The sequence below is a fragment of the Panicum virgatum genome, chromosome 3K, assembly GCF_016808335.1.
Source record: "Panicum virgatum strain AP13 chromosome 3K, P.virgatum_v5, whole genome shotgun sequence".
Lineage (NCBI taxonomy): Eukaryota > Viridiplantae > Streptophyta > Magnoliopsida > Poales > Poaceae > Panicum > Panicum virgatum.
The window spans coordinates 16780666-16789735 of NC_053138.1; the positions used below are offsets into that span (position 1 = coordinate 16780666).

At 45.5% G+C, this 9070-nt stretch overlaps 2 protein-coding genes and 1 non-coding gene across 4 annotated transcripts; all 3 read right to left on the reverse strand.

The window, feature by feature from the left end:
- Window positions 1-810: 810 nt before the first annotated feature.
- LOC120697937 (probable glucuronosyltransferase Os01g0926600) lies at window positions 811-4152 on the reverse strand. Of its 2 annotated transcripts, XR_005684618.1 has the most exons (5): window positions 3873-4141; window positions 2640-3028; window positions 2212-2453; window positions 1498-2119; window positions 811-1338 (listed from the first exon to the last, which is right to left on the reverse strand). XR_005684618.1 is itself a non-coding variant. In XM_039981324.1 (4 exons), exons 1-4 carry the CDS (start codon window positions 3973-3975, stop codon window positions 1606-1608), a joined length of 1248 nt encoding a protein of 415 aa, XP_039837258.1. In that variant the 5' UTR covers window positions 3976-4152; the 3' UTR covers window positions 1355-1605. The 2 variants fall into 2 exon arrangements, 1 of the variants encoding a protein (XP_039837258.1); XM_039981324.1 differs by lacking the exon at window positions 811-1338 and having other exon boundaries at window positions 1355-2119; window positions 3873-4152.
- On the reverse strand, window positions 863-935 carry TRNAF-GAA. The gene has a single exon. It is a non-coding gene; the product is annotated as a tRNA-Phe (tRNA).
- Window positions 4153-5571: 1419 nt separating the features above from the next.
- Window positions 5572-8471, reverse strand: LOC120697938 (probable glucuronosyltransferase Os01g0926700). Its single transcript, XM_039981325.1, has 5 exons — window positions 8070-8471; window positions 7194-7582; window positions 6458-6699; window positions 5803-6361; window positions 5572-5760 (listed from the first exon to the last, which is right to left on the reverse strand). Exons 1-4 carry the CDS (start codon window positions 8170-8172, stop codon window positions 5848-5850), a joined length of 1248 nt encoding a protein of 415 aa, XP_039837259.1. The 5' UTR covers window positions 8173-8471; the 3' UTR covers window positions 5572-5760; window positions 5803-5847.
- Between the last annotated feature and the right edge of the window lie 599 nt (window positions 8472-9070).

The following is a 9070-nucleotide window of genomic DNA, read 5'->3' on the forward strand; positions in this document are numbered from 1 at the left end:
CTGGCTGGCTGATTTCGCGTGAGAGGAAAATACTGTTGGCTGACTGGTTGGCTGGTGGCTGGGTTGATTTTGCGTGAGAGAAAAATACTGTTGTGGCTGGCTGAATCCGGCTGAATCCGCCAGCCGAACAAGCCATATATTTTTGAAATTTTTATTTTTAAAAAATATAAAAAAGAAAAAAGCGCTCCTCTCACTAGGGACATTGGGCTGGCTGATGATGACCTGGCAAGCCCACCGACTGACCGACGGCTGAGAGCTGCTCTTCCGTCTTGTCTCACATCAAAAATCTTCTCACATGTGATCAAAAAAAAATCTTCTCACATGAATCGAGAATTCAGAAATGGCATGCAGAGTTGCAGACTGCAAAGGTATGCATTTATTGGTACTCTACCGTCTAAAAAAGAATGTAAATCTCGTTTTTTTAGGAGTCAAATAATTTTAATTTTGATCGAATTTATATAAAACAATACTAATATATATTACAATATTAGTATATTTAGATTAATTATGCAATATATTTCTATACTACATTAATTTAAAGACACAAATATTTGTAATTTTTTTATATAAATTTAACCAAAATTAAAAATGTTTGACTTCTCGGAAAGCGAAATTTATATATTTTTTTGGGACGGAGGGAGTAGCAGTTTATTGATCGAGACATCTAGTAGACCGTAGCACAACTCCTAACTGGTTAAATTTTGGCGCAACAGTGGCCCTGCTTTCTTTCAAAAAAAACCTGCAAAAGGAGAAGGACAAAATATCTAACTGGTAAAATTTTGGCGCAATAGTAGTCCTTTCTTTAAAAAAAAATGGTGCAAGGCGCAAAAGGACAAAATAGTACGAGGTTGAGAAAAAGAGATGCGGTGAGTGTGGATCGAACACGCGACCTTCAGATCTTCAGTCTGACGCTCTCCCAACTGAGCTATCCCCGCGTTTGTGCACGCTGGCCGTCCAAATTTAGAATTATTCAGCATGTATCTCCCGGCAATGCATCCCCACTCTTGCGGGTCTCGTCAGGGCACCATACAGAGTTACTCCGTGCACTACCTTCTTCTCTGAATCTGGAAGATGGCAGGGACATGGACATGGACTACCTTCTTCTCTGAATCTGGAAGATCGCCGCCCCATGAATCATCAGCAACACTGAATATACACTCTGTGTATGGTCTTATGCTTATTCGTACCAGGTTGTGCTTCTGTAAGGCATGCATATGTCTACTAAGCTATATAAATGCTTCTGGAAGCCAAACATTTGGGTTCTGTCCTTGCTTCATTACTTGCCACCACACCAAGAAGTCAAGAACACATGGAGCCATTTTAAATCAGCATTCAGTTCTGAAACGCACAAGCATTTAGCAGGTTTTCTGGATTAGAGTTAGCTACTTCCTCCATTGTAAACCAGCAACTGTATAATATAATACACGGTCCCTCAAAAAGAAGCAGGTAGTAGGAGGAAGGGAAGGAGCTTCACATTTAATGCTGTGGTTCACTCACAAGCATCATCCTCAACTGTATGATCAGCCTCTCGTATGGTTGTGTCGTTTACAAAAGAATACCAGCCATGGCGAATGGTGATGGTTCCATGCCACTACATGTTTATACCTACCACGGCTTCATATCGGCCGGGTCTCCCTCAGTCCAGTTCAGCACCTTCTGCCCGGGCTTCAGGAACACGCCCTTACCATGCGGCAGCTTCCGTGCGAGCCCGTTCAGGATCTGGTGGAAGGCGTCCCTGGGTTCAGCAGGCTGTGGGAAGAGCATGGCCTGCTTCATGGATGGGTTTGCGAGCAGCCTCTGCTTCCGAAGGATCTCCTCCATCGGTATGGAGGTCAGGATGGTGTCCAGCTTCGTGACGTCATCCTCGGCCACAAAGACACCAATCTCCTCCCATGGTATCGCGTCCGCAAAGGGAAGAACAATGTCATCGGCGATGATCACGGGGATGCAGCCAAACACCACAGCCTCCACCAAACGGGGGCTCCATGGGGCCCAGCCCAGTGGGCACAAGCAGAAGACGGAACGCTGCATGTCCTCATAGTAGGTTGGTGGGTGGTCTGTCGAGATGTCGAACATCGGGTTGTTCTTGAAGTTCTCCCACACTGAGGCACGGGCGCCCCTGCATTGCATATGGTAGGTGCATCAAGACTTTCGGATCAATGATTCATTAAGAATGTTTGTCAGTAACATAATTCAATTTTAGGTGCATACCTTGCATAGTAACCACCCTCAGGATCATTTGAAGTATCATAGAACAAACCACGAAAATAGACAAAGATTGACCGAGGGGTCTCTGGTGGAATGAGGTGAGTTCTCATCTTATGAGGAGGAGTATATGGTGGGATGGTGATGGAGCCTTCCTTGAGGCACACATGATGCTTCTGCCCAAAAGTCTGGACCAGCGTAGCACGGCGCAGCACCGGAAGGACACCTCGCTCAATAGCCTTTGCTTCCTGAACAATAGGAATTCTGAATGATGTTAAATGGATGATGCTTAAAGCAAAAATGAGTAAAGGATAGCAGATGCTGTATTGGGAAATGACTAGGCTGGAATTCCATGTTATGAGTTTGCATACCAAGTTGCGTTGATAAACAATATATATGTAGGAGGGTTCATGGTTCATGGCTCTATGACTCACCTGGAAATAGAAGCATGCTCCAAAGTCATGTGGTGTGACAAAGAAATGATCTGCTCCCTCTGTCCTGTTCCAGTAGGGCCAACGCTTGGAAATGTACTGAATCGCACTTCTCATCATACGTGGAGACTTGGTGGTCAAGGGATGGCCCCATGGTGTAAGGTCGCATGTTGTGTATACTGGAGTATAGAACCAATCGGCTTCTTCCGGATTTAATGTCCGGACTGCACTCGACAGTAGGAAGCGATGTATGAAGATCTCTGTAGCAAACATGTGCTTGAGGCATCTTGAATCTTTTGCCAAAATATTCTTGTTGTACTTGGGCGGCAACTCATAGACATATACCTTGAGCCTTCCAACAGGATCATCTTCTAGCACATCACCAGCACTTCCTGGAATTTAATTGTAGCCGCAGAGAAAGTATGAGGATTATGCACAACAATACCATGATCCTAGTACCGTGGAACTAAAGAGTTTTTTTCCCCAAAAAAAGTAAATTATTTTCTTCAGACAAAGCATAATTGAAACTATACAGCAAGTAGGCACACAAGCAAACCATGGAACATAAAGGATAGCTTGACGAGCAGAAATCTTTTAGTAGGGCCAGGGTGTAGCTAAATATCACGTCAAGTAAAAAATTTGAGAGATCCCTGACTGTTTTATTAAGTCAAGAAGCTCGATAAGTGTAGTTAGTGGACTCCAATCCGAAACGATAAAAATAGCACTACTCACAAAGTTTGCTAATCGTCAATAGAAGTATGCTATTCGGAGTTCAGCCACACTTGAAATTTTGAAAAAGAATCAAACTTCATTTATGCTCAGCTGCTCGCCTGCTCAGTATATGCAAGGCAGGATCTATCATAACCAATTGCACATGCATCACATAGTAATAGCAGGTTTGATCTCAAGATCTTGGAGCACTGGCAATCATGTCCCTTGCCAGGATGGAATTGGTTGTGAACGCTGCTGAAGGTAGTTCGCTCATGGATTAACAAAGGAAGCGTGGAAGCATCTGTGTTAAAGAGCTGATCTTTCTCCCCCAACCACCCGCCCGCTCGTCTTCCCAAGGCCTGACAGGATCCCGCGCGCGAGATCAGATCCATTCTGGCCACCACAAACGCGACGAGGAGCACGGATTACCCAGATGAGCAACCGCCCGGCGCAGGCGACGCGTAATCCGCTAACCAGAGCGTGGCAGCAAGCAAGAGAAGGAAGGAAGAGCGAGGGGCCGCGTACCTTGGATCCGCTCGGTGCCCTGCGCCGCGACGACGGCGACGTCGGAGCAGGCGAGGAGCAAGGCGAGCGCCAGGGGCAGCGCCCGCGCCCTCCCCGTCCCCATTAGTCTGCCGTCCGCACCTCTGCCTCCGCGCCTTCCCTCCACGCTCGGCGGCTCAGGACTCAGGAGCAGCGGGGAGAGATGGAGGCTCGAGTCGGGAGGGTGTGGAGGTGGGAGCTGGCAGGATTCTTGGCAGGCAGGCAGGGAGAATAGGGACGCGGAGTCAAAGAGGATGGCAGAGGTGTGGGAGCGCGCTGGGAGGTTGGTGGTGACGGTGACACGCCGACGCCGCTGCTTCGCGGGCTCTCAGCTCAGCTGTCGGCGGTGGAGGGAGGTAGTGGGACCAGGTTTCCCTGAGTTAGCAAGACCGATGAATTTGCGTTCCCATGTGCTAGTGTTTCGTCCTGGATAAAGAAATTTTACGAAATAGTACTATCTCTGATATCACAAATTTAAATCATTTTTTTAAGCTTTAGCGATCAATAGCTAATAATATAAACAGTTTTGCAACACAAGGTTAATGTTGTCAGCTTCATTATGAAATTCAATTTTACAATATCTATTTATTTATTTTAAACGGTATAATTAAATTACTGGTCAAAGTTTTACCTTGACGAGTATATCAATATTTTGTAATTAGAGGGAGTAAACCTGTTGACACGTTCTTGCTTCATTAACCAAGACAACCGTATGATTATTTATGAAAAACGTGATACGACAGACGAGCATGGTGTCCTAGCAAGCAAAAGAAAGCAGGAAGCACCCACCAAATGTAGGTTATGCAGCTGTACGGCCTCCTCATTCCAGTATCGCTTTGCTTGTGTCACAATTCATGCCATCTTTTTATTTTTTTCTCCTCGGTGCCTACTAGGCTACTATACTTTGACTTGGCTCACCTGCCATTAGGTGGCCTCTTTCGTCGCCTTCTCCAGCTAGTTAGGTCACGACGCACCAGAATAATGTTGTTTGTGTCGTTGACCTTCATAACCATTCGTACCTTACCGAAAACTTTTATCCAGGATCGAATTTAACTTAAAATTTTGCATTGAGGCGAACCGAATCTCACCAAGAGCTGTGCAAAAATTCAGAACAGAAAAAAAATCCTGGAAATATGGTTTTTGACAAATTCCCACCATTTCCAATGGTTGTGGCATTTAGGAGCACAGCACCAAATCCAAGTGGAAACCTTGTTCGGAGATATATTTCTGAACTACGATCCTTTATCATTCAGTTCGTGACATCCCAACCAAGTGCAGGTGAAGGGTGCAATAGCTCAGTAATACCAGCTGATGGCCTCATGTACAAAAAGGCCCTGATGTTGACCTCATTTCCCGATCGATCTACCTACCTATTGGCACCAACAACCAGCAATCTTTCTCTAGCTTACTGCGCTCACATCACATGCGCATTTTGCTCCAACATTCCTTCAGAACTAAGCAACATTCAGTTAAAGACTGAAGTGACAAGCTACCTGATCAGCAAATCAGACAGACTTCCCTATGATCTTGCTTCAGACAGCAGTTTCACCTTCATCATCGAATTGTTATGAGGCACAAATCAAACGGGATCAAAATTAGCCATGTGGAACACCACAAACACCATGGCAGGATTGTTGCAGGTACATCTCTGCTAATGAAACGAGGTCAGACAACCAGCATGAGTAAAATCTTTAATTTTTTATTATGATGATATATCCACATATGATTGACAGGGCCTGGCATTCTCATGATCTAATGAATAGGATAAAGAGAGAGAAAAAAAGAAACGAAGATATGAGGTATATATAACAGCTACAGAACAAAGAGCATATAAAACATGTACATTTGGCTTGTGGTCAGCGCTATGCATCCATGGTAACTCAAAGGTGCACTATATCATCATCTTATCAGTATTTCCTTCCCAAAAAGCTTTTATCCATCTCAGATCCGCAAGATGCTACCAAGGCTTCAGGTCGCCTGGTGGTCCAGCAGTCCAGTTCAGGATCCTCTCCCCGGGCTTCAAGAAGACATTATCACCATGTGGGAGCTTGCGTGCAAGTCCGTTTAGAATCTGGTGGAATGCATCTCCTGGCTGAGCAGGCTGGGGGAACAGCATGGCCTGCTTCATCGATGGGTTCGCGAGGAGCCGTTGCTTCCTCAGTATAACATCTGTGGGAATGGATGTCAGGATGCTGTCCAGCCTCGGGACATCCTCCTCAGCAACGAACATACCGATCTCCTCCCATGGGATGGCATCCGCAAAGGGCAGGACGATGTCATCTGCGATGATCACCGGGATGCAGCCGAAGACCACTGCTTCCACTAGCCTAGGACTCCATGGTGCCCAGCCCAATGGGCACAGGCAGAACACTGAACGCTGCATGTCTTCATAGTATGTTGGTGGGTGATCAGTCGAGATGTCAAAGAGAGGATTGTTCTTGAAGTTCTCCCAGACTGATGCGCGAGCTCCTCTGTAGAACATGCATTGTCATCAGACACTAGACAAAACAATGGGAAGATATATAAAGGTGTCCACTGCATTAATTGTACACATATAGATGATTTACCTAGCATAGTAACCACCTTCAGGATCATTGCCAGTGTCATAGAACAGACCGCGGAAGTACACGAAGATGGATCGAGGGGTATCTGGGGGTATAAGGTGAGTTTGCATTTTCTGGGGAGGCGCAAATGGTGGTATGGTAATGGATCCATCCTTCAGGCAGACATGGTTCTTCTGTCCAAAGGTTTGAACCAGCGTAGCACGCTGAAGCAAGGGGAGGATTCCTCGGCCAATTGCTTTCTCTTCCTGAAACAATGAAAGTTCTTGTTACAGAAAGATCAAGATACTGAAACTGCCATAAACAGAAGGCGTCAATTGGAGGTCTAGCAAGTGATTATTTCTAATATGTTGTTAGTTAACCATGAATATGGATATCAGCATTACATATAAGGTAATTACAATCATGGATATATTATTTCTATTACGTTGTTTCTTCTATCTACAATCATGATTATTTCTGTTATGTTGTTTCTTCTACAAGGGACAAAGAACATGTGGAGCCTGAATTAGTTAAGTCACTGTACTAGATTAGTTCAGTCATACAGAAACAAGGATCTTGATACTGATATCGCCCCCATGTTCAGTGTCACAATTAGGTATGTATGTCCCAGTTGTTACAAACGCTGGTATTCGCTATTTGGTACATTGGTACTAAACTATTAGCGCCAAAGATCTAATCTTCATTATTAGTAAGATAAATAAATGCATGTGACAGCTAGTTAATGTACTAGTGTTTGTACCTGATAATGAAAGCAAGCACCAAAGTCATGTGGTGTCACAAAGAAATGATCTGCGCCTTCTGATCTATTCCAGTAAGGCCAGTTTGTGGCAATCAGCTGGATTGCGCTACGCATCATTCGAGGAGACTTGAAAGGCAAGGGAAGACCCGAAGGAGTCAGATCGCATGTTGTGTATACAGGTGTGTAGAACCAATCTGCTTCCTCGGGATTAAAAGTTCGAACAGCGCTTGATAACAGGAACCGATGCATGAATATCTCAGCAGCAAACATGTGGTTCAGGCACCTAGGGTCCTTCTTCAGCAGTTTCTTGTTGTATTTGCTGGGGAGATCATAGACAAAGACCTTGAGCCTCCCAATAGGGTTATCTTCCAGCACATCGCCAGCACTTCCTGCATTTTATTAGCCACAGCATTAGGGGTGCACAAAAATGGGGAAAAGAATATACCTAGTTGTAGAACCATGCTAGGGATCACAGGATCACAAAGCATACTGATCAAAACTCAAAAGTAAGGTATGCTAGCTAAGCAAAATACAGCTCTAAAATGAATTTTGCACCTGTGCTAAACTGAACGAATCATGATTAATTGGTTATCATCATGTATCATTGAATGCCAAAGGATCCACCTGCGTTCAGCTTATCTGCTAATCCATTAGCATATGAAATCAGGATGGAATTCCCATGAATTCAAGATTCAGAGGCCTAGCAGATCAAACTGACATACTAATACATGCCAAAATTGTTCTTTTACCAATTTACAAGATGTACTAAAGGCAACAAGGTATGCAAAACAAATAGCTCGACTTGTAGAAACTGACAGGAATGTGCTAATCAAGATCAGGAGCGAGATGGAAACAAACACAAATCGCTCCGCGTACCTTCGATCCGCTCGGTGTCCTGCGCCGTGACAACAGCGACGCCGGAGCAGGCGAGGAGCACGGCGAGCGCCAGGGCCAGCGCCCGCACGCTCCCCTTCCCCATCGGTCCTCACCCGCGCCGCCGCCTCCCTCCCTTCCTTCCCTCTCTCTCACTTCACGCTCGGCTGGTCAGAGGAACGTGGAGAGATCGGAAGGATGGGGGAAGTAGTAGGAAGGTCGTGGGGGGATCCTCGGCAGGCGGGCAGGAGAGGGGATCCCGGAGTCAAAAAGGATGGCAGGGACGTGGGAACCTGGGAGGCGGTGGTGGTGGCTGCTGCTTGCTCTGTCGGCGGAGCAGACGAGAGGAGGTGGTGGGTGCCAACTGCCAAGTGCCAACTGCCAAGTTCCCCTCCCTCAATAGTCAATGCCGCCCAGTAGGCAAGGCGAGGGGAAGCTTTTGCGCCAGATTTTCTGCTTTACCTAGCCAGCAGAGCCATGGATGGAGGTTTGGTGAGGGGTTTTACCTCCACATCAGATTTCAGGTTCCTTTCAGGCTTTCACCGAACTTGGACTGGACTTCTGGCTTGTCTTTTACTACTATTACCTTATAAAAAATGAAACTGTCTACTTCAACCATTCTTGATTCCTTTTAACCAGTTATTACTGTTGGTGCTCAAATGCTCTACTTGTGCTGTCATTCTCTCCACCTAGCTCTCTATCTATATGTTCTACCATAGCAATGGGTTTCCTTTTATAGAAAGTAAACCAGGCTATGGGTGATTGGGATTTTTTTCCTTTGCACATGGCTCACTTCACTGTCATGGCTCATGAGGATTTTCTTTCTCTTTGGGTGATAATTGCAGCCATGCCAAGTGGTTTAATGCGTTCCTCCTTTTATATACTATATACAAAAGAAAAGAAAAATCGAAAACGAAAAAAAAGAAGAGTTGGTGCATGCTGATGGCGCAGCGGATTCGGGGAAAGGGATTTGCAGGCTACTATCTGGAGGGGGCAGGGGTTTG